Source organism: Kogia breviceps, chromosome X, assembly GCF_026419965.1.
Source record: "Kogia breviceps isolate mKogBre1 chromosome X, mKogBre1 haplotype 1, whole genome shotgun sequence".
NCBI lineage: Eukaryota > Metazoa > Chordata > Mammalia > Artiodactyla > Physeteridae > Kogia > Kogia breviceps.
The window spans coordinates 114,524,575-114,551,045 of NC_081330.1; the positions used below are offsets into that span (position 1 = coordinate 114,524,575).

General features: G+C 38.3%; 1 protein-coding gene across 8 annotated transcripts in view; it reads right to left on the bottom strand.

Annotated features, from left to right (window-relative positions):
* Positions 1-318: 318 nt before the first annotated feature.
* ZFX (zinc finger protein X-linked) overlaps positions 319-26,471 on the bottom strand; it is a 60,672-nt gene continuing 34,519 nt past the window's right edge. For all 8 annotated transcript variants that reach the window (XM_059050630.2, XM_067023666.1, XM_067023668.1 and 5 more), the window contains 5 exons: positions 8,409-8,558; positions 8,045-8,188; positions 7,425-7,577; positions 6,753-6,893; positions 319-5,895 (listed from right to left, as the gene is read on the bottom strand). In XM_059050630.2, coding sequence (XP_058906613.1) covers positions 4,712-5,895; positions 6,753-6,893; positions 7,425-7,577; positions 8,045-8,188; positions 8,409-8,558 — 1,772 coding nt within the window. In that variant the 3' untranslated portion in view covers positions 319-4,711. The remainder of the gene's footprint in view (positions 5,896-6,752; positions 6,894-7,424; positions 7,578-8,044; positions 8,189-8,408; positions 8,559-26,471) is intronic.

The window sequence follows — 26,471 nt, forward strand, 5'->3', positions numbered from 1 at the left end:
CAAGAGAATAGGAAAATCCAACTAAAGGAAAATAATTCTTGATTTTTTACTTTGACTTCAAACTTGGTTGACTAAGAATTTCCATCTCAGGGGCCATTAAAATGATTTTAAAGTCTGAGCAGGTGCAGATGCTATATCTATGTGCAACAGTGATACTTTCATTGGTCCTAGAAGTGCTGAACTACTGAGGGGGTCATATCACTTCCAGCTTATACTGTACTGGGGATTTATTAACTGTGTGATTTAAGTCTCATGTCCATGTATGTGTGTGTGTGTGTGTGCCTTGTCTATAGCCAACACTCCACTAGGGTAACTTAAAACAAAATAGGAATTTATTTACAATAGCAAAGATGTCAAAAATAACAGGAACAATATATAACAAATCCAAGAATTGTTTTATGAAAAAGGCAAACAATACATACACAAAAGATAAAACAAAATCCAAAAGGGCAAACTTAATTTTGACCTTATCTAAACAGCTGCAGAATGTGGCAAAATAGTTTTCCAGATATGAATTACTTAAGTAATGTTGGGCCAATTCAACACACACTTTTCAGCCCTTCCTTTTTACTTGGTGAATCTTCCTCTTAATTCTATTTACCTTTGGGGAATGTAACTTTGGGGAGGTCATACAAGATTTATGAAGTACATACAGGCTATTTACATGTGTACTAAAAGATATATTTATTGGCTGACAGGCTCACATTTCGAAAGGAGTAAAGTGATATGAAAGTGAAGGTATAAACTGAGTCCCATTTCACCATCACTGCTTCCTTCTGGGGTTTGGGTGTGTGTGTGTGTGTGTGTGTGTGTGTGTGTGTGTATGTGTGTCTTGTCTACTACACAAAATGAATGCACCAGTAATCTTTCCTCAAGTGCTCTAAAACAGTGCTTCCCAAACTTGAGCATGCATCAGAGTCACTTGGAGGAGGTGTAAAGACACAGATCACTGGGTCCCACACCCAGTTTCTGATTCAGTGAGTCTGAGGTGGAGCTGAGAATTTGCATCTTTAACAAAGTCTAGGTGATTATAATGCTGCCGCTACTGCCAGGCTTTGAAAAAACCACTGCCCTGAACTATCACCCTTTCAAGATTTCAACTGGTCAAGCTTTTCCTTCCATGAATCCTAGAATTTGTGAGAAACAAAGGAAATTGTCACTACTGAGATTCCCAGAGTACTGAGCAGTACACTATCTGACTGGTTGGCATCACAGACCAGCAAGATGTTATCTGTCTGGTGTTCTACTACAATTAAGTTTTTCAGCATGGTGTGGTTTTGCCTTTTTTATGGCTCTGGACAGTGACATTCACCATGTTTTCTCGATCGTTTACCTCAAATTTTGATTATTTAGTGTTTCAACTATTAGGGAAACACTTGTTCCAACAGTTAAATAACTGCAGGATCTCATCTTTAAAAACCAAAGATGACTCAAATCTATTTCCTTATTTTCTTCTGAGTCCTGATAACTTTTACCTAACTTCGGATTTTTATTATAACAATGATCATTCTCTGGTATGTTAGCGTCTACTAAAGCCCTCCAAACTGGGCACAAAGGGGTAACTCTAGGGCAGGGCTTCTGCTGTGGGGCTGGGCTGTGGACTGATGCTGAAATAAGTGCTCTCAAAAACCACTTTATGCATGGGAAAATTTATCTCAGGGGAATTAGAGATGCTAATAAAACAAATCCTTTATGAAGATAAAAGAAAAAATGAATTTCAAGGACATGCTCATCAAAGGACTCACCAATCACCTCTTAACTTCTCTGAAATGTTACTTGTAAATTCGCAGAACTGAAATAGTATTTAAATCCAAGTCACAAAATTCAAAGCAATCAAGCATTTTGCATTCCACTGCTGCATATAAGGAATTAAGAAATGGGGAAATGAAAATAATCCACTGCTTTTGATGTTTATTAGGTTTACAAAAACTGTACATTTTTTTTTCTTAAGAAAAAGCATTAACTTAGTACTGGTATCAAATAGACTAAACATTAACAGGAAAATATTCTGATTTTTATTTTTGCACGTTATTCTCAAGTACACAATTACAATAATGTCACACATCCCTATATGATTTTCTTTTTATGTATTTTACCTTTTTTACAAAGTGTACAGAGGGAGGGACATACAATATTTAAGGATATTTCTACAGAACAATAACTTATATTATGTCCTTGTAAAAATCTGTACCTCTTTAAAACATTTAACTGAAACAACCATTTTTTTTTAGCTTTGCTAATCAAAATTGTTTTAAGAATTAAAACTAGGTTGTAACTAATGTCAGTACATAACAGTGACTACAATTTTTTTCTCTTTATACAGACAAATACATTTTACCATATTCACTTGACCAAACCCTTAAATACCTTTTAAAGGTTTCAATATTGTGCTTTAAAAAGAAAAGAACTGTGTATGATTCCAGACCATGTAAGAGAAATATAAAGTGTGTAAATTGTTGTGTTCTTTATCTTTCAGTTTATTTAAAAAAATATACATGACCAATTATTTATATTTTCTGTATTAATTTTTATGGATGTTTTAAAATCAATAAATTTCCACTTTTGTTTAAGTGTTTTCTTTTACACTATTTCTGGGAAAAATAAAAATTAAGGGAGATTTTAAAGGTTCTCACAAAAAAACAGACAGAGCTTTCAATAGTACTGCAGGGCAATGAATCACACGATGGTTAAGTTACTTTCAAAAAAAAAAAGCACATTACGGGGGCCAAGAGGGCACAGGCATTCCTATGCCTTGGCTTTGACTGGCATTCAGGATGGAGTTATACCAGCCTAAAGCACTTGATTTAGATAGAACTGGACTAAATCAACCTAGCACTTCAGAGGCTTGCCAAACACCAAATATTAGATTTCTAACACTATAAATATAACTCTTGCATACAAATATCAACGGCAAAGAGAAAGATGAAAGCTAAAAACCTAATAGCACAAAGGGGATGGAACACCATAATGAACTGGCAAGGCAGCTAATAAGTGGGGAGAAAACTCCAAAATCTCCCATGATGTACCAGATACTCATGTGCCGACAGCCAATTTAAGGGATCCCAAAACCTGTTTTCAGTTCTCCAAGATTCATCTTAACATAAACAAATTCTAACTAACCAAGTTCACTTTATGAATTTGTTACTCTGATTCAGAACTCTGTTAAAAAGTGTTAACTTTCAAAGAAAAACGAAACTGTGAAAGACTTGGTGATGTTCCAAATAAGGCCTCAGATTTTCCTCATGCACTTAAAACACACCTTTCTCTTCTAATCAAAGCCAGCTTGAGTGTTAAGTTTTTGAAAGGTTGCCAGCTGTAACGAGAAGTAACAGAGCAGGCTGAACTTGCCCAATGTAACTCGTAATGAGCACCCATTCTGTGGTACATGGAGCCACTGCTTCCTTAGTCCCCTCACTTGGGGACACAGAATCCCTTCATGGGCTTCTCAGAGAGAACTGAGGGAGTTATGTCTGGATTCTCATTAGCTTTTCTGAAAAATATAAAGGCATGGAGCTGAAGTTATATGAAAACATTCTATCTAGAAACATCTTAACTTCTGTTTTTCAGTTACCAAAGATATTTAAAAGAAAATACCTTTACTCTTTAAAAATACTAGTGTCCTTATTTTCCTTCTAATTCTTCACCTGAGTAGTCTCTCCAAAGAGCAAGATTTACAAAATGCTCTCATGCATCCCTGCATCTTTCATGTTATTGTAAATTTAATACTTTTCATTATAGATTTTCAACAACTACTACTTGGGGTTGTGTGTATAAATATGTAAAATAAGCAATACACACAGATACATGTTATATATATGTGCATATACATAATTCAGGGTACATTTACATATATAAAGTTGCAAAAGATCCTACGAGCCACGAATTACCTCTAGGAGATTCCAAATGCAGTCCTCAGTAAGTCTCATCTGTAGCACACAACCATTCCAACACAAAGCAGCAAAGACAAAATACAACAGGATCAAGCAAGATTTTTCAATAAAGTTTTCTAAAAGTTTGCTATGCTGACAAAAGATGTAAATACTCCAAAGAAAGCACCCCCAAAAGTATATTTTGTCTGCTGAACAAAACGAAAGGTAAACACAAACCCAGCCACTGCTCTTTACTCAGCAATGCCAGGGACACAAACACTCAAATGGAAACTTTCATTGTCATGTGGTCTGAAAATATTAAAACAAGATGAGTAAATGACTCCCATGTTAGGATAATTAGACCTGACCATAAAATCTCCCATTATTAGTAGATGTCTCTGACAATTTTATTGTGAGAAATTTATGGGAAAAAAAAATAAGTCAACATGAGTACTTTCAGAGTTACCAATCTAAAATTACCTTAACTTTAAGTTAAATGGTCTTAGAAGAGTACCATCAAGGTAAGCAAGGTAAATATTTAAATAAATATAAAACTTCTAAGATAGAAAAACTCAGTATAGAATCAGGGATTTCTTTATTAAAAGCTTGTTGCTGCAACTTGCTTGTTACTGCTTTTCCCCATTTATTAAACAAACTGAATAGAATTCAGAACACACTATTGAACAAATGGTAAAAAAAAAAAAAAAGTCAACTAGAAGCAATAATTCTATTTGTACACAGCATAAATCAATATACAGTATTGTATGTGAATGAGACTGTGGCTTTAAAATGAATTTCCTGCTTCAAGGCCCACATCTCTACAAAAGTTTGTAGAAGTATTGTTAGGGCAGGCCAACTTCTTTATGATGTCGCATTATGTGCTGGTTCTTTTCTGAAGGTCTTCGGAACCCTTTCTTGCAGTACTCACAACGGTGGGGATAGTCTTTTGTATGAATGGAGATAACGTGCCGTTTAAAGCCTGAGGCATCTGTAGTGCTATACTCACAGTACTCACACTGATATACTTTCCTACCACTGTGTGTCTTCATATGCTTTTTAAGCTCATTCTGTTGCCTAAATCCCTTTCTACATCTCTTACACCTAAATGGAAGATCTTTTGTGTGAACTGAGAGAATATGGCGACTTAGAACGAACGGATCTGCAATCTTAAAGTCACAATGTCTGCACTGGTGCATTTTTTTACCCTTGTGGGCAGCCACATGTTTCTTGAGTTCTGAAGGCCTGTGAAAGCCTTTATCACACATATCACACTTATGGGGGTAGTCCTTCGTGTGAACAGAAATTATGTGTCGTTTCAAATCGCTTGAGTTCGAACTCTTGTGGTCGCAATGCAAACACTGGTGAGTTTTGCTTTCTTGGTGGATAAGAGCATGTTGCTGCACCTCTTTGGTATCTGAGAAAGTCAGAAGACAAATGTCACACTTGAACGGCATCTCTTTACTATGCTTAGTTTTTACATGCGTTTTCAAGTTAGAAGAGTCTGCAGACCTATATTCGCAGTACTGGCATTGGTACGGCTTTTCCCCAGTATGGATTCGCATGTGCTTTTTGAGCTCTGATGGGTGACGAAAACCTTTACCGCACTCCACGCATATATGAGGAAAGTTCTTGCTGTGGACCGCCAAAAGGTGGCGATTCAACAACCCTTGTTCAGCTGTCTCATATTCACAGAACTTACACTTGTGCATTTTGTTGGCTCCTTTTTCCTTATGCACCATTTTGTGAGTAAACAAAGCCCCAGCGTGAGAGAAATGCTTCCCACATTCGTCGCATTCGATGGCCTTCTCTGCCTTGCTGGTCAGCTTGTGGCTCTCCAGGTGGTTGTGTAAACTTATCTTCTTGTTGGTAGTGTAATCACAGTCAGTACAGCGGTATTTCTTCTTGGTAAGGTGTTCAGGATGGTTTTTCATGTGCCTTTTCAAAAAACCTCTCGACTTAAACTTTTTCCCACAAATCATGCAAGGATAGACAGTCAAGGGATGTCCATCAGGGCCAATAATTATTGCTAAGAAAGGAAAAGAAAGGAGCATGAGTGATCAAACCAAGTTCTGTTTTGGTTTCTTCAAGAATTTAAAGCATGTGTTCTGAACATTATTGGGCAAGTACTCCTATGTTAGGCTATCTGCTACTTAGCATCATTCCTTTTACAATTTTTCAACATAAGAGATACAGCAGCCTCATCAAAAAGAGAACCTGGTCTGGGAACTCCATTCAGTATGACTGTACCAACCTCACTCCCTCCAGTTAAAAAAAAAAAAAAAAAAAAAAATGTAACTTCTAACAACTAGTGACTGCAGTTGTATCAGTTGAGAAATTGGTGGGAAATTATTGATAAAAGCAAAGTTTCATAATCACAGTTTCTGCTTTGGTTATTCTAACAACATAACTTATGTCAATTTACAGTAAAGCTTAAATATTTCTACAGAATTTTAATATGCAAATCAGCATACAAGAATAGACAAGAATATGTCACAAGAACTGAAATACTTGCCTTGCTGCTCTGTAAAGTATTCCTGCTTTATGCTGACATAATCAGATTCTTTAAATATATTTGGCTTCTTAAAAAAGTTAATGCTTCCAACATATTTGAGGGATTTCTTTTCATATCCACATAAAAATCACCCGAGTTTTGAATTTTTTCATCCATGTTTTATCCACTCCCCCTTTTATTCTTTTTTTAATCCAAGGAAATCATTCATGAATATCACTGAATTCTTAAAATTATATTTTCAATTTCAATACACAAAAGCTCTATGTGGTCTAGCAGCTAAAATGTCATCACAACACCTTTGGGGATACATACTAGAGTTTCATCTGAGAGCTCGCAAAGCACGCTGCGCTGTGGAACTCATGTGCCCTCACCTGTTTGGTACTGCCTGGAATCAGGTCTTCTCCTTTTCTTTGGTTTTTGTTTAGCCAGTCTGCCAAGCCCAGCAGACTCATCTATGTGCAAGAGGGCACTTGCAGTGCCATTCCGGTTTTCAATTCCATCAGAATTATTACCTAACAATGTGCATTAAAAAACAAAATTATACAGTATTATAAATTATAAAGAATTAGGGACTCTTTATTAACTATAACAACGAAAGTTAGCCATGATACTCATGAATGACAGAAATTCCCCATTCTAGGTAATGGGTTTTATGACCACATTTATTATAGCAAGACCATAGGAAATGCCTAGCTTCCAAATCTAAAAAACACATTTTGCCCCATGGCCATGGACTCCCTTGTTGTTTCCCAAAATTGTAAAGTCATGGGCCACATATAATCAAGATGAAAAGTTTCAGCTTGAAAGCCTGTGTACTTCTTGCAGTACTTCCTTCTACGTAATATACACATGAAGGAAATTCCTGTTAAAAATAAAGACAAAAAGTAGACTTTATAATCTTCCTCTACTCTCATGCAAATCAAATAACCCTTACAGGGTACTGGTATTTCAGATTTCTGAAACCTAAGACCACAGAAACCGTTTTCAATCATGAATTCATGTTCAAGAACCAATTCAATCCCAAGAGCCACAACGCGACTTACCGTAAGCTGCTGCCCATGCTATTGGCATGAAAGTTTTGATTTCACTGTCATCGATTTGCTGTTCATGTGCAGCAGCGGCTGCCGCTGCAGCAGCAGCATCCTCCTCTCCTACAATCACTTCCATATAAACTTCGTCTGCAATTTCTGCAACATCTGAGTAGAAAATTATAGAAACTTGTGTGACCAGGTTTACAGAGATCACAGGAAAAGATATTTTCACTTGAATTCAGTTAATAGACAAGTAGAAAGAAGGTTCACATGTTATATACCTAGAACATAGCTTTCATGTAGTAAGCACTCAATAAATATTTATTGAATGAATCATACATTTCTTGGCTTTTACCATAATGTGCTTTTTAAATAATCTTATTTTTCCACATTCTTTTCCACTATGGTTTATTATAGGATACTGAATATAGTTCCTTAATTTGTTTTTAAAGCAACATTCTAAACACACATAATAAGTCATTGATGTTTCCCTTGAAATACAGCAGAATAATAATCTCTACAATAATCCTACTTGTTTCCTTCAGATACTGGCCATATTTTTTTAAAAAAGAAAAAAATAAAAGAGCCACGGGAACATAAAATTCTCTCCCACAAAAAGGCCACCTACTTACTTAAATCTTCATCTTCTTGCTGAGAGTCGTTGACAGTCATGTAAACCATCTTTTCCCTTGGCACACGAATACTGCTATTTTGATCAAGTAGTTCAACTCCATGATCATTCTCAGGCTCACTCTCCACAATGTCTACAGTGCCACCTATCAGAGAAAATGAAGGCTCCAAGAATTTATGTGAAGACTTCATTTCCACCTGTTTTACTTACTACATTTTACATACTTTTCTACTGCTATATTGGAACACTTGCTTAAAATGTTATCTTCAGAAAAGATTACCAATATTCTCAGTCTAAACCACCAAAAAATAATTAGGTTGAAGTGTTTAATCAGGAGGTATACTATGCTGAAGGTTTCCTCTTACCTAAGTCATCCTCTCCAGGGTCAGCTTTAAAAATGTACACCTTGATGACTTCAGGGCAAGTGCCATCCACTTTACAAGGATCGATTTCCGACTCTGCATCCATGGTCATTCCCGAGGAACCATCGTGTTCTATTTTGCCAGCATCATCCACTAAAAAGGCAGGAAATACATGACAAATAATAATAGCATATATTTAAATAAAAGTTACCATTTTCAAAAGCCCTTTTTACAAATAAGGTCTCTAACTTGATTCACATAAAATTGGATGATTTTACCTAAACAAGTAGACACGCAGCACATAGTGAGAAATGTGGCTGACTGCTAAGCTAGAGCCGGGTCACGGAAGGCTTTGTACAACCAGGCAGAGGGGCTCATGTTTGACCCTGGTAGGCAGGAGGTTTTTCAGTCTGGTCAGATGTCACAATCTCTCAGGGAACTTAAAAACACAGGCCCTCGGCAAACAGTTCTACAGAATCAGAATTAGCAGGGGTGGGGCCTGATAGACAGATTTAGAGGAACCCTGCCCCAGGGATTCTGATCAGCAGTTTGAGAACTTCTGCTGTGGGTGGTGGGAGACTCTTAGGCAGAGCAGTGACAAGGTCAGATCACCATTTCTGCTACACCATGCTGGCCTTGAGAAAGGTGGATTCAAAGGGATCAAAACATAAAGCAGAGATATCACTTTTGAGTCTACTGCAATAATGCAGGTGACAGATGACAAGGCCTCAAAAATTAGCACAGAGGTAGTGTGGATGGGGAAGAGGGCTACACTTGAGTCGTATCTTAGGACTGAAACCGTAGAACCTGGTGCCCAACTGAAAACTGAACATTGACAAAAGGAGCCAAGGATAACCATGGGGTTTCTGATACAGGTGACTGAATGACTGGGGGAAGAAATGGAAGGAAATTAGAGAAAGTATCTCTCTTCTGCATGTTTAATTAATTAACTTAAGGTCCAAGGGTAACATCCCTAAAAGCTCTAGGAGCCATTGCCTGTCCCTAACCCTCTGTGATCACAGAACCTTTTGCTTGTTTCTCGCAGAGTATACGATTCACTGTGTTGTCACTAGGGGTGTGTTGCCCCCGTCTTTCCCATTGATAGAGCAGAATCTGTATTTTCATTATTCAGTCTTTTAAGACAGAGTCTGGTGATAGTAGACACTCAGAATACTGATGAATCAATGATTCAAGGAATGACTGAGATGTGAAGTCAGTTGCTAGATACTCAAATCTGAAAGCTGAAGGCTGGCCCACAGATTTGGGAGCCATCGGTTCCATGTTAACTAAGCCTTGAGATCACACGGTGAGAACCTGCAGTGTGAGGAAAGAGTGGGCTGAGGCTATCCTAGGGAATGTCATGGTTTAAGGGAGGGACAAGAAGAAGAGTTCACAAAGGAACCTGAGAAGGGAAAGCTGGACAGGTTGGTGGAAGGTCATAAAGGAAGCTAGGGAGTTAGAAGTTCCAAGAATCCTAGTAAGGCCCATGGCAATAATGCAGCATGCACACAAGTCAAAAGGGAAGGTCTGCACTGGCAACAGTAACCTGGAAGTCACTGGAGTTCCTGCTGAAGAGCAGTGTAGTGAAGGCTATATAGGGTCAGGTTAGAGTGGGTTGAGGATTCAATGGAAGGTGTGAATTTCTTCAAAAAGTCCAATTTAAAAATGGAGAACAAAGGGTAGAAACTGGAATGCATCACAGGATCAAGGACTTTTCTGTTTAATTGATTAAAAATACTCGAGCATGCTCAGTCTGTGAGAGAAAATACAATAAAAAGTGAGAGGCTGAAGCCAGAGAACCTGGTGACATTTTGGGATCAAGATCTCAGAAGAACAGGGAGAAGATGAAACGAGGCATAAAGATGAAGGCATTTTCCTTAAATAGGAGGAGAAATACGCTATCCTTCTGAGACCTGAGAAGGTAAATATGGATGAGAATGAAGCTTATGTTGTGTTTAGAGAAGGGAAAGGAAGACTGTAATGCAGGAAGTTGGAAGAATTCATGGCTGGTGGCTTCAACTGTGGATATGAAACAGGAGGCAAGGACCTTGGTCACCAGTAAGAGAATGGCAGATGGGTTAAGAGCTTGAGAAGCTAGAGAAAATGAGCTGATCCAGGACAAGCTTAGTGATATGAAGGTTCAAAGAGACCAGCTGGTTAAATTCTCTGTAGTTTTTAAGAACAAAGAGAGGTTCCCTGAACTGAATAAATTCAAGTATCTACCTAATTCAAGTATCTTGACTATGCTTTATAAAAACGATGTGTAGAGGGAAAGAAACATTATGTCCTTATTTCTGGCCTGATGTGTACTTAACCCTTTTTCAAAGCTAAATATTTCTATGACATACCCAGCTGACAGGGCCACTGTTATTTTCTTAAAGGTGGCTTTGGAACTTCAAACTGAGGTGCCATTAGAAGGCTGAAGAGCTCACCAAACTAGCAGGAGAGTCCTGAAAAAATCTGTACGTCTTCAGAGAACTCACCTCTGAACAGTTCGATATTGTTGATGAAGCTTGACCTCTTTTGGCAAGGTCTGTCAAAACTGATTTTAACATGTACTGGAAAATCAAATGTCCTTGTGTTTACAAAGAACAAAGTCAGGGGGCTTCCCTGGTGGCGCAGTGGTTGAGAGTCTGCCTACCGATGCAGGGGACACGGGTTCGTGCCCCGGTCCGGGAAGATCCCACATGCCGCGGAGCGGCTAGGCCCATGAGCCATGGCTGCTGAGCCTGCGCGTCCGGAGCCTGTGCTCCGCAAGGGGGGAGGCCACAACAGTGAGAGGCCCGCATACCGCAAAAAAAAAAAAAAAAAAAAAAGAACAAAGTGAGGCTAGCTGTTTTTGCATATGTTGAGTTTGTTGGTACTCATAAGATAAAACCTCTGATGACCAAAATCCAATCATTTTGGAGCTTGCAAAATGTCATGCATTTACCTGTAACTTAGAGTAAGACATTTCTCTTTGCTTTCAAACATGTGTGGGAAACATATCTGAAATATACAGACTTACCAAAGCCTAGCAGTTATTCTATTATTAGACAGAAGTAGAATTCACCTTCAGATTTTCACCTTGAGAATGTGTCCCACTAACTCAACCTATGAAATTATTCTGAATATGAAATATTACAGAAGTGATTAAAAAACACACATTTTGGTGGTCCTGTTAAGTACTAAAAATTTCACTGTGATTTTAAAGTTACCATTAAAAATGAATTTCTAAAAACAGACAAAGAAGGCTTTGATAAAACTGAGTCATCATACGTATGATTTCTGCATAAGTGCCTCTTTTAATGCTGTAATGGAGAACTAAAGCTTCAGAATAAGGCCTCTCCAAAATAGAAGAGCATAATTTCTGGAAATTAAGACCACTTCTAATAATAACTATCATTTGCATAGCATTTTGCAATTTCCTTAGCATTTCTATGTACTTTTCAATTTCCTTAGCTAACATTTTTATGTACTTTTATTTCATTTGATTCTTACCTTTTCCAGATAAAGAAGGAAAGCTCTGAGATGATACATGATTTGCCCAATTAGTAAATAAGTGAGGGGTGGGAGAGAGAGCGAAGAGGTACCTGTCTTTAGAACTCAGACCTCTATTTTCATCTTTTGATTTTTGAAGAAATATATGTTCACTGTATAAAATTCAGTATTAAAAAAAAATCACCAAGAGTCTCACTAAACAGATATTGCATCATTAGTTAGTAAATCTTCTTCCCAGTTTCTTCTATTTAAAAAAAAAAATTGGCATCACAGTTTCCTCAAGCCTTATATAATAATCACCTTTACATCTCATGTGGTATTTTAAACTTGAAAGCTGAAGAAAAATTTGGCTTATCAACAATCTCATTAGCAATAGCAAAACTATAGCAAAATACAGGCGTACCGTATTCTTAGGTTACATTTTCTCAGAACTTTGTAGAGATTGTTCCACTGTCTTCTAGCACTGAGTATTTCTGTGTGGATGTCCCTATAATACTTTATCCCCAAAGTTCACTAAACATCCCTGTGATTATGACTTAGTGGTTTTATCATTCTGTCATCATCTTGAAAGAAATATTCAATCTTTATTTCAGGAAAGTTCCTTGAAGAGTGCAATTTTTATTTCAGAAAAATTTCTTCCATTATAAATATTTTTCTAATTCATCAGTTATTCCCTTCTTCTGGAATTTCACTTATGCGCATTTGTCTCCTTTATCGGTCTCCCATATCTGTCCATCTTCTCCATAATCATTTATATCTTTTTTTTAACCATTTCATTTTTGTGATTTTCTAAAGCCAGGCGTCCCTCTGCCGCTGGTTATATACTGAGGCATATTTATGACTATAGTTGTTTCTGTGGTAGCTTTTTTTTTTTCTTTTATTATTTTTTCTTGTATTTTTTTGACTTCTTCACAAACCCTTGTGTTGAGGGCTGACTTTCAATAGACCACAGCAAGGGAGCTGCTCTGCTACGTACGAAACCCCGACCCAGAAGAAGGTCGTCTACGAATGGTTTAGCACCAGGTTCCCCACGAATGTGCGGTGCGTGACGGGCGAGGGGGCGGCCGCCTTTCCAGCCGCACCCCGTGTCCCAGGACGAAGGGCTCTCCGCACCGGACCCCGGTCCTGACGTGCAGAGGGGCGAGCCGTGCTGTGCCCCGGGGGACGCGGGCGACGGCCCGCCGGTGGGGGACCAGCTATCCGACTGTGGTAGCTTTTATCTTGATCATATTTTTACTTTTCAATTTCTTTCTGAATTCTGTCAGTTTGTTTTCTGCCTCTATTATCTTGTAATACATTTTTTGAACCTTTGTATCTCTTCTCTGAGTTTTAAGAGATCATGTTTGCAATTTCACTGAGCCTTCAGGTCTGTGCTAACCAAGAGAACTTTCTGCGATGATGGAAATGTTCCATATATCTGCACTAGCCACATGTTGACTACTGAGCACTTGAAATGTGGTTGGTGCAGCTTAGAAACTATATATTTAATTCATCTTGCAATATATTGATATTAAATAAAATAATATTTCAGAGAGCTGAAGAACATGAATCTTCAAAGGGGTCACTATGCATGATAACACAACACATGAAAAAAGACCCACAGGACTTCCCTGGTGGTCCAGTGGGTAAGACTCCGTGCTCCCAATGCAGGGGGCCTGGGTTCGATCCCTGGTATGGGAACTAGACCCCACATGCAGCAACAAAGATCCCGTGTGATGCAACTAAGACCCAGCGCAGCCAAATAAATAAATATTTTAAAAAGAAAAGAAAAAAGACCCACACCTAACGAAACAAAACCCTATGATATTTCAGACCAACAGGGATAAAGAGATGATCTTTAAAACTTCCAGAAGAAAATGAAACATCTACAAAGCAATGAGAATCAAAATGGCATCAGGCTTCCAAACCAAATGCTGGATGACAATGAAACATGTCATCACAAATTCTCAGGGAAAATTCACTTCAACCTAGACTTCCGTACCTAACCAAGTTATCAATCAACTTAAAGGGTAGAAAAGAAAGAATACTTTTAGTATACAAATCTAGACTCCTTAGGAAGTTATTTCAATATGTGGCCCAGTAAAATAAGGGAGTAAATCAAGGAAGAATGTCGCATAGGGATCCAGAAAACAGTGGATTAGTCTCAGGAAATGAGAACAGGAAAATTTTAGAAAAATGTCTGCATTATAGTAAGCCTAAAAAGCAACTAATCCAGAATGGATCAGAAAGACAGAAAGCTTCAAGAGGGGAGTCACTGGAAAAAGAAGAACTCAAAGAAAAAAAACTGGACAAAGAAGTCAAACTTGACAGTGTATTTCTTAGAAGGCACAAACAAGAAAGAAAACCCATGCTATAAGGGCATAATCAGTCTCAACGACAAAGTCTAATTAAGCTTGAAGTCTTTATATGACCAGTACCCACAAGGAGGACACGGATCAGTCAGTAAACCCCAGCCTTTCAGAACCAGAAGCTACCTGATAGATCTTGAAACAGATTATTTTCTTAATTTGAAAAAAAAAAAATAAAGATGGTTTTACTTCCTAAATAAGTTACTTCAAGGGACAGCCTGAATACACATATCTTTTCTAAAGGTTTAACAAGAGTGCCAGGTTATAAATGTTAGGATTGATGTCTAGATGGGAAACCAAGCCTTATTCATAAAACCATACCTCAGTATTGCTGCTGAAGAGAGAATTTGGTTCTCTGAACCAAGAGCCTATTCTAACTTACTCTGATGAGTCCAACAGTCATCTTACTACCTAATCACTTAAATTTTTTTTTAACCTCTAAACCAAAATCCAATCAAAAGAAAAACTATAGAATAAAAACTTGGTATTCGACATCCTTTAGGGTTCCGGTGTGGGCGAGTGGTATTGGATAGTGAAGACACCATGGATGGGTAGTTCCTCCTAAAAGGATACGTAAGCTCACGATCATCTGTTATGTCCCAGACACTGTGGTGGGTAGTTTTGCTATATTTTATCATGATATCAATGACAACAACCCCAGGACTTAAGTGTTTTATCTCCATTTTACAGATGTGAAACCGGAGCACCTAAAAGACTAACATGCAAGAAGCATTCTGCCAAGGCAGCAAGTGCTCTAGTAAACACACTTAAAAGTTCACTTTTATTATTTTTGTGTGTGTGTGTGTATGTGTGTGTGGTACGCGGGCCTCTCACTGTTGTGGCCTCTCCCGTTGCAGAGCACAGGCTCAGCGACCATGGCTCACGGGCCTATCTGCTCCGCGGCACGTGGGATCTTCCTGGACCAGGGCACGAACCCGTGTCCCCTGCATCGGCAGGCAGACTCACAACCACTGCGCCACCAGGGAAGTGCAAAAGTTCACTTTTAGACCTCCCTCTCTTACCTTCCTCCTCAAGAACCCTCCTTCTGAGGTTAAATTTTCATCTTAATTTTATTATATAGCCTATAAAAGATTTGAAAGTATTGGTTATAATCTGATCTCCTTTAATTCTTGAAACTTTCTTAGAGGGGTTCAAAGGCTTAATGACATTAGTCTCATTCTGTAGACAGGGAATTAATGCATCAGAGACATTCAAGTGCCTATCCTAAGTTACAGTGATCTCCAGCATTGTGTCAGAGATATAATTAATGAAAAATATTTGCCAAAATGCACTGAATTGGTCTAAGACCCCTAGTTAATTAAGAACTAGTTAAGCAAGAATTGACTTCTTAACAAATTCAGGGGGGAAAGTAATGACTTACAATCCCACCCTCTGCCTGCCTTTACCCCCAAATCCCCTGATGGGACAACAGGAAGGTCTTGAATGAAGCCAGTCCAGAGTTAGTCTTGCTACCCCAATGGATGCCACCCACAGAGGATACTCTGTGTGGATAACACCAATGGCCAGTAGTTACTGATAGGCATGCTTTGTGTGCTGGATGCCTGGTGCGCATGACCTCTAATTCTCACAACCACTCTGTAGGTCAGGTAGTATTACTGCCTTTTCACAAATAAGGAAAACTAAGGCCAAAGTGAAGTCAGTAACTTGCTGAGCAGCAGGAATGGCAGCCAAGTTGAAGGCTGGCTGACTCTAAGCTACAGGTGCTATTTCCATACACCATGTTGCTTCTCTAGGATCCCTATGAAAGGACAGCCATGTTCTCTCTCTCCCTCTCTCCTCCTCTCTCTCCACTGACCAACTCCATTATCCCACCAAGTAATCAGAGATCTGTTCCAAGGGCAAGCTATCAGATAATTTTTATCTAAGTCTCAAGCAGATAAACAGTAAATATGAAACACAAGGCCAATCTGAAGCTCCATCTGCTTCTAAGACTTACAAGATGTAGACTTTCTAACACAATCTTTTTTGTCGTGGGTAGAGGGAAGGACTACAACATCTTTACCTTATTTGAGCACTTTATTCTTAGTGTAAATCTGACATCCTGACTGGACGTTAAACTGAGAGCTTAATTCACTAATTTTAGTGTTGATTTCTAAATAAATTTCAGAATGCCTACAGTAAAGACAATAATTTTAGATGGGTTAACACAAACCTTTTTTTTTTTTTTTTGCGGTATGCGGGTCTCTCACTGTTGTGGCCCCTCCTGTAGCGGAGCACAGGCGCAGGCTCAGTGGCCATGGCTCACGGGCCCAGCTGCTGTGCGGCATGTGGGATCTTCCCAGACCGGGGCACGAACCCGTGTCCCCTGCATCAGCAGGCGGACTCTCAACCACTGCGCCAGCAGGGAAGCCCTAACACAAACCTTTTTGAATTTTACCAGAACAAGCTAGACATCTTCTCTAAAATAGTCTTAGTTCAATAAATAAGACTTTTCTCACATTTCCGAAATATTCCCATGTGGATATGTATTTTTTTAATTCTAAAATTTTATTGTGGTTTATCAAATGGTTTAAGGACAAAAACTGATAGAGCGCATATATTTAAAAAAATGGTAAGATACATACACACGCAACAATCAGCCCACAGAACAAAGGAATAAACAAATATTTTACCATGTCTCCTGTACTAACAGCCCCTAGAATCAATAAACAAGTCATTAGATTGTACTAATCCTCAGAGTTTATGTATTAAACATACAGAGATTTGGATTTATTTATCATTCATTCCCCGAACAACTTTTTATTGGATGTCTACACTATGACAAAAGTTGTGCTTAATTAGGAGCTAACATCAGATCAACTGGTCAAAACACCTAAACTAGAGGGCCAGGGCCACCACACACTGCATCCACAGGGTGCTGCTGGCATGGCGGCTGTACAGTGGACAGCGGCAGGCAGCAACCATGTATATAGACCCTCAGCTTGTCTAATGTGCTCCGCCCCTAGTGATGGTTTTACTGTCTGCCCAGCTGCACAAGCCAGAAGCCTAAGAGGAAGCTTCAAACCCTCCCTCTTCCTCAACCCTAAATTTAATCCAAATCCTACTTTCTAAGTATGTCATGAAGCAGCTTCCGTCAAACTCTACTGATAGAACCTTATTTCAAACCATCATCATTTGTTCCTCAGCTGGACTACTACAACCTCCTCCCATAGTGTATCTTTTTGGTTTCTGATTTTACTCTTACCTCATCTGCTCTCGACAGTGCCGTTAAGGTTACTTTTCTGAACTGTAAATCTAAGCACGTTACTATTAATCTGCTTACAACCCTCTAAACTCCCCATATCAAAAAGGCAGAGCAGGCCTCTTAGTATATTCAAGAGCCTTTATGACTGTACCTTTCCCTATTTTGCCACTCACTTCTCATCATTTTCTCCATTCACATCATCAGAGACATTATTTGCACCCCAAAGAAGAAGTCTCTGAACACTCACAGATCTTTCCCAGCTCCCTCCAAATAAACATGCTCTCCTCTCTGCCATTCCTCCCTCCTCGGCTACCCACTGAACATTTCATTCCCCCTTCAAATTAAGTTCACCCCACATTATTTTTTAAAGATGTGATAATGATATTACTGTTTATTTTTTTTAAATCGTTATCTTTCAGAACTATATACTGAAATACTTATGAATGAGATGACGTGCAGAATTTGCTTCAAAACAATATAAGAGGGAAGGAAATGCACAGGAGTAGAGATGAAATAAATTCAGTTATGTCTTCAACCAAGCTCCCACAGAACTTTGGCTTATAACACTTTCATAGCATTTAGCTCACCCAAGTGTACCCCAAATTTCCCAACATCTTTTCCCTTAGTGCTTCCAAAATGCTTTGTACATCCAGTTATATATCTTTTCACACTAAACTGTAATTATCTGTTTCTGTTTGTCTTCTCTCCAGGACTGTGAACTTTTAAAGTCAGAGACTTTCACTGTTTATCTCTAACAGCTAGCACAGTTCCTAGCTTATCGTAGCTTATCAATAAATGTTTGTGAATAAAGATATAAGAAAAGGTAAACATGGGCAAGAGTATAAAAATAATAGTTTATATACAATTCCTTTTTTCATGTAAACATAAATTTGAAAAAAATAACATTTCTGAGGTAGAAAAACAATGGAAAAGGGTTTGGAGGCTGTCTGGGTAGATTCTGCTATGACGGGTTAAATAAGAAAATGTTTAAGCCCCCTCTAAATTATTTCCTAATGTCCTTGAAATTGGGTATTCAGTAATACTGCAAATTTTAGTAAATCACTGGAACTCTACTTGCCTCTTCTGTCCACCAATAAGCACTATTTATCCCAAACTCTACTGCTCTGTAGTATTAACTTTATACACACACACACACACAAACACACACACACATGAAGAAGGGCATATGAGAGTGGGGACTAGATACTTTGGAATAAAACACATTTGATTTCAAATGTTCACCCTAATGCTAGCTGGATGTGTAACTTTGGACAAGTTACTTAAACAGAGCCTCAGTTCCCCAATCTGTAAAACAGTGGTAACACTAATGTTATAAGCTTGCTATAATTAACAAATTAGATAGTAAGTTCTGGCACAAAGATATTATTTATTGAAGGTTTACTATTACCTATTTTTATTGTTACCAACTTGTTACAAATCTCCAACTAAATTAATTCTTGGGATAAAAAAGCTTAAGTTTAAAAAATTTTTTTAAACTGTCCATATTGACTTGATAACAATCAAACCATAAACACAATCCTAAACATTTTTCCCCAAAAAGAACTTTATTAAAAACAAACCTCACCAAACAAACTTAATTATATCTTCTGATGGAAATGCCCATTGACTCAAAGGCCGTTAGAAGATGGGTCTGATGAGTCTGAGAGCATTTTGCACACATTAGTACCTGAACTCTTTCTTGAAATATTAATTCAAATGGACTTAAATTTTATATATATATATATATATATATATATATATATGCTACTATACCAAGATAGTTCAATAAGCATTAGTTAAGAACTAACCAATCTAATGATATATTAACATTCAGCTTTCATAAAAGCAGTTGCATACTGCAGAACATGGTGTTTTGTATACAATCTTATCTTAGTGAAAAGGTCTTTGACCTTAGAATATAAAAACAACTAAATGGAGAGAACACAGCTAGGTTATTACTCCACACTCACTGTCATCAAAAAGGCTTATTAAAGTTATGGTCTGCACCAAGTAAAATTTCCAAGTTTACAATAAACATGTTAAAAATGTTGATAAACTTTCACTTGACCCAACTAGTTTAAAGGTTCCAAGACTAAATTATTTGCTATAATTTTTGTTAATGTTTGTCTTCTTTAAAACTGTTTAAAATAACTGAAAACACATATTTTATTAAAATGTGTATTAGAAATGAAGCACCATAAAGGTTTACATTAGAACAGAGACTCTCTGCCAAGTGATCGGGCTTTGGCAGGAGACGTCCCATACTCCAGAGGCATATTAGTTGTTTTCTTTGATGTTACTATCAACAGTAAGCACACATACCCAAGTATCCTGGTTTTCCACAAGAACACACTATGTTGACATAACTTATTAATTTTGCTAAACCTTTAAAAACTCACTTATGGATTTTTGCCTGGCCTTTTAAAATTCAGACTTTAATATTAAGGGTAGTAAATTTTGCAAATTCACTACCCATTTCTGATAACATGAAAACAGTATAAGGATAGACATATAGGTCAATGGAATAGAATTAAGAGTATAGCAATTAACCCCTCACATTTACCGTCAATTATTTTCAACAAGGGTGCCAAGAACATTCAATGGGGAAAGAATAAACTTTTCAACAAAAAGTGCTTAGGACAACTGAATACCCACATGCCAAAGAATAAAGTTAGCTCCTTACCTCACACTATGTACAAAAATAAACTCAAAATAGATCAAAGGCCTAAACATAAGGGCTAAAACTACATAATTCTTAGAGGAGAAAACAGTGTAAATCCTTATGACCTTGGGTTAGCCAACAATTTATTACATATGATACCAAACACAGAAGCAACAAAAAAATTTACAGGCATGCCCTATTTTATTGCACTTCACAGATACTGTGTTTTTTACAAATTGAAGGTTTATGGCAACCCTGGGTCAAGCAAGTCTATCGGTGCCATTTTTCCAATCGCATTTGCTTACATATATTTTGCTTCTTTTCGTGTCTCTGTGTGATATTTTGGTAATTCTCACAATATTTAATATTTTTTCATGATTATTGTATTTGTTATAGTGAACTGTGATCAGTAATCTTTAATGTCACTACTACAACTACTGAAGGCTCAGATGATGGTTAGCATTTTTTAAGCAATAAAATTTTTTTTTTTTTTTTTTTTTTTTTTTTTTTGCGGTATGCGGGCCTCTCACTGTTGTGGCCTCTCCCGTTGCGGAGCACAGGCTCCGGACGCGCAGGCTCAGCGGCCATGGCTCACGGGCTTAGTTGCTCCGCGGCATGTGGGATCCTCCCGGACCAGGGCACGAACCCGTGTCTCCTGCATCGGCAGGCGGACTCTCAACCACTGCGCCACCAGGGAAGCCCTAAAATATTTTTAATTAAGATATGTACATTTTTTAAGACCTAAAGCACATGTAACAAACTACAGTATAGTGTTAACATAACTGAGAAACCAAAAACATTCATGTGACTCGCTTTAGTGCAATATTTGCTTTACCATAGTGGTCTGGAATCAAACACACAATATCTCCAAGGTATGCCTGTTTAGATAAACTGGATTTCATCAAAACTTAAAACTTTTGTACATCAAAGGACGCTATCAAAAAAGTAAAGACAACCAACAGAACGGGAGAAAATATTTGCAAAGACAGCCAACAGAACGGGAGAAAATATTTGCAAATCATATATAAGGGATTTGCATCTAGAATATATCAAAAATTCTTTCAACTCAGTAAAAAAAGACAAATAACTCAATTTAAAAATGGGCAAAATGGGCGTCCCTGGTGGCGCAGTGGTTAAGAATCCGCCTGCCAATGCACGGGACACGGGTTCGAGCGCTGGTCGGGGAAGATCCCACATGCCGCGGAGCAACTAAGCCCGTGCGCCACAACTACTAAGCCTGCGTGCCTGGAGCCCGTGCTCTGCAACAAGAGAAGCCACTGCAAGGAGAAGCCCGCACACCGCAACAAAGAGTAGCCCTCGCTCACTGCAACTACAGAAAGCCCGCGCACAGCAATGAAGACCCAACAAAGCCAAATAAATAAATAAATTTACTTTTTAAAAAGGGCAAAAGATCTGAACAGACATTTCGCCAAAGAATATATACAAACGGCCAATAAGCACGTGAAAAGACGCTCAACATCATTAACCATCAGGGAAATGTATATCAAAACCACAAGAGGATACCACACTTCATATCCACTAGGATGGCTATCACCAAAAAGACAGTATTAACAAGTACTGGAGAGGATGTGGAGAAAATGGAATCCTCATTCACTGCTAGCAGGAATGTAAAATGGTGCAGCTGCTTTAGAAAACAGTCTGGCAGTTCCTCAAAAGGTTAAACATAGAATTACCATATGACCCAGCAATTCCACTCCCACATAAATACTCAGAAGAGATGAAAACATATATCCAACAAAAACTTGTACACAAACTTGATATTGAAGTCCTAACAGCCAAGAAGTGGAAACAACCCAAAAGTTTATTAACTGATGAACAGACTAAAATGTATACCCATACAATGGAATATTATTCAGTAATAAAAAGGAATGAAGTACTGATGCATGCTACAACATAGACGAATGTTGGAAACATTATGCTAGGTGAAAGAAGCCAGACACAAAGGACCACATATTACAGGATACCATTGATATGAAATGTCCAGAGTGGGCAAATACAGAAAGTAGATTAGGGCTTGCTTAGAGGTGGAGAGGATGGAGAGGGATGAGTGATAGCTAAAGAATATGGGGTTTCTCCTTGCGGAGATGAAAACATTTCTAAAATTGATCATGAGGATGGTTGCACAAGTTTATTAATATACCAAAAACCACTGAATTGCACACTTTAAACGGGTGAACAGTATGGTATGTGTATGAAAAGCTATTACCAAAAAAAAAGTTTATTTCAAAACTTAAATTGAATCTAGGATTAGAAAGGAACACCTAACTCCCATTCATCTCCTACCTAACTGTCCTAATTAAAAGACATGAGAGATGTCAACAAGACCTAGAGTGACATTTCGTTGATCATATTAATATCAGAGGCACCCAAAGAATATTTTGTTTCCTGCAGCTGTTGCAAGGCAGTGCCTGACTCATCGTCACCAGATCTCCTCCAACTTTCCCTATTGTACAAACTGATGTTTCACAAAATAGCATCTTGACTATGCAGCTGCAGAGTGAAACTGTAGGAGCGTGAAGACCACTGCAAAGAACTTAGGGATGCCTGGCAGCTGTCTCAGATTCATGGAGAACTAAGAAACAATTTGAGTAACAAGTGGATGATTCAAACACTCCACCTTTCAGAGAGCCAGAAAACGCCTAAGTACCATAAAGCAGTGCTACCATATCTAGCCTGACCAGAACCAAGTAACAGCCACAGCTACTGGTAGGGAAGAAATGTGTCATTAATACCTTGGATGAGGCGTGATATCCACGGACTTTCAGCTATAGCATTCATTTATTCAACAAATATTTCACATCTAATATGCCAAAGGATTTGATGGGGAATATACATAAGTAGCTAAGATGCAATAGACAGTTCCTGTCCTCAAGAAACATACAATCAATTTATTTATTTATTTTATTTTTAAATATTTTTATTATTTTTTTTAAATTTATTTTATTATTTTATTTTTTTTTTAATTTATTTTATTTTTTTATTTTTTTTGCAGTACGCAGGCCTCTCACTGTTGTGGCCTCTCCCGTTGCGGAGCACAGGCTCCGGACGCACAGGCTCAGCGGCCATGGCTCACGGGCCCAGCCGCTCCGCGGCATGTGGGATCTTCCCGGACCGGGGCATGAACCCGTGTCCCCTGCGTCAGCAGGCAGACTCTCAACCACTGCGCCACCAGGGAAGCCCATACAATCAATTTAGAAGCAATCACAACATCTAGAGAGCAAAGACTAGATGAAGACATTATCCTGAACTCAAAGGCAGCTATACTGTGACAAAGAATGTCTGTGCCAATGTACACTACCCATGACACTACTACTTGCTACTTTATCATCTTTTTAAATGAGACTTTCAGAGGGAAGAGATCTGTCAAGACGGACTCTAAAAACTTTATAAAAGCTGTTTAGTAGACTCTCAGATTCAATGACTTACTGAAATTTTTAAAAAGAATATTTGCACATCTGTTCATGTTCGTCTTTGACCTATAAAGCGATGAATAAATTTCACAGGAATTCAGAGATACTACCATCTCTCATCATATTATGAAGAGCATTAAAGTTGACTGCTAATAATGGCTTCTCAGCATTCTCTATCACAGATAAAATCAGGCCACAGTTCCTCTATATGCTTACTACAAAGCCCTTCTCAATCCTGAACTTTTGAAATCAATATAGGTTTTAAGTTAAAATGTAGCATAAAAGAAATATCTTTACTGGGAAGCAGAAAAGAGAAAAGCTAGTTAATTCCAAGGCATTCATCTGGTTTGATTCCAAAGCCAACAGTTTAAACATGATCATTACTTTGAAGGGAAAGGGGATGATGGTATGGAGTGGGGGGAAGAGTGAAGAAGTGTCTGTATAATAGAGAAGACAAAAGATAACTACCAAAAGTCACCATCCCTAAACCCAATTTAAAACCAATCCAACCATTTCACTATAGTGAAATAGGGGGATAAGAACTTGTATATGTGTTCTTTGTATTCTTTGAGCTTGGATGTGATATTCTATTTTTAAAAGAAAGAAGAAAGGGAGGGAGGAAAGGAGGAAATAAAAAGTAAAGGAAGAAATTATCATTGTATTATAAAAATATGTATGTTATGTACATATATAAAATATACTAAAATTCAGTACAGTAGCAGTTTGTGTCTATCTGTATTTACTTTTTCAGGAACATTAAAATCTGTATCAATTAGCACAAACCCAGGGCCTAAAAAAAAAGATGACTATAAATAAAATTTTTAATAAAAGTTTTATAAGTCTGAGCTCTAATACAAGAATCTACTACGCTATGTCAACCATTACTAACGAAACGTCTGGTTTTTTGGATGACCTTCTTGGAGGGTTGACTTCCTAAAAGAGTAATAAAGGTAAGAGACAGTGTGCAGGTGAAGGTCGAACTAATGCCATGAACTTTACTCCTTAGCTAACATGTTTAAGACAGAAAGGACAGAAAAGGGAAAGAGAAATCAAGAACAGAGACTGCTTTCTCAAGTATTTCACCAGATCCTCCTCCCCTCATAAAGCACAATGAACCCAATTCCCTCCCTTCTCCAGGCTTGCCCCTGGGTTGCCTAGTCGTGGGATAGAAAATCCAGCAGTTATATTTAAAAATAGCATTTTCATTTAAATAGTGCATCTTACATACAAACTTAAGTCTCCCAATCTCAGCTGGCCCCTGCAGTTCGTTCAGCAAACTATAAGTTCTTAGCTTCCTGCCCTGGCCCATCCCCATATGACAAAGGCTTTTCAACCCTCTGCCACTACCCTTCAACTCTCACCCAACTTCTGCAAGTCCTTCTATATTAGCAGGTGAATTTGCTACACAGAGAAAATAGCTCCCAACATTCAAACACTCCTTTTTAAACTTACTGTCCCAGGCCCAGGCTCTCCAATTTTCCAGATCCTTAACTGCCTTCCTGTCTCAGAGAAGGGGACTCTTTCTCTCTAGGACTCACTGACCAGCCTTCCACCACTGCCCTGGACCCCACTCCGTTCCTCTTCTCTGGAACCTGCTCCAACTGTTAGTCCTTCCTATATCTTCAGTCTCTGTTCAACTGTTTGTGTCCTGCACCTGTAAACCTATATATATGCTCAACACACTTCCACCATCCATCCAACCATCAAAAGCTGTACTCTTGCTTCTTCTGTCCCTTCACTGACCAAAACGGCAATTTATACAAACTGCTTCACCTATTCCACCACTTCCACCAACTTCTCAATCCATTATAGCTTATCTCCTCTATCTCTTTTCCACTGGCCCATGATTTATTGAAACTATTCTAATTAAGATACCAATAACTTTTTATGATTTTTAAGGTTACTTTCCATTTATAGTTATTACAAAATATTGACTATATTCCCCATGTTGTACAATACATCCTTGAGTCTATATTACACACAATAGTTATAATAAAAAATTTAAAAATTAAAAAAAATAAAACAAAAAGGATAATTAAAAAAAAAAAAAGATACCAATGACCTCCTAACTGCCTAACGAAAAAGCCTACTCCCTCCTCAGTAACTAACACTCTTAGAAATTCTGCTTATCTTTGACAGTGTTAAAAACATTCTAAAGATTTTTCTCCTCCTCCTCTTCCTAAAACCTCCTGATTTTCATGGGCTCTTCTCTGCCTACTTGCCTACTTTTTTTTTTTTTTTTTTTTGGCAGTACGCAGGCCTCTCACTGTTGTGGCCTCTCCCGTTGCAGAGCACAAGCTCCGGACGCACAGGCTCAGTAGCCATGGCTCACGGGCCCAGCCGCTCTGCGGCATGTGGGATCTTCCCGGACCGGGGCACGAACCCGTATCCCCTGCATCGGCAGGCGGACTCTCAACCACTGCACCACCAGGGAAGCCCTGCGTACTTCTTAAATGCCCAAAGGATCCGTACTTGACACTCTTATTTGACAAGCACTCTCTGGGGACCATCACCCCATTTCCACATAGGGTACTACCTATATTCCGTTGTCCCAAATTTCTTCCTCTAGTCACAAACTCTCTCAAAAGGACCAAATTCATATTTTCAACTGCCTACAGAAAACATCCACCAGATTGTCCCCGGCAAGAAACCTAAACTTTTAACAGGTCCCGAAACATTTTCTTTCCACCAAATCTATTCCTCCTCCCAGGTAATGGCATAACCAGGCACCCAGTCTCCCACGGCAGAAACCTTAGTGTCCTCCTTGAATTCTTTCTCCCTCAAATCCTTACCCCTATTCTATCTATCACCAAATCGCATTCATTTTACTTCCTAATCTCTCTTAAATCCAGCTCCCCTGCTCTACTCCCATTACTATGATGGTACTTAGGATCTTCTTTACCTCATGTAGGAACCATTCCAACTTCTCTCTAGCACTAA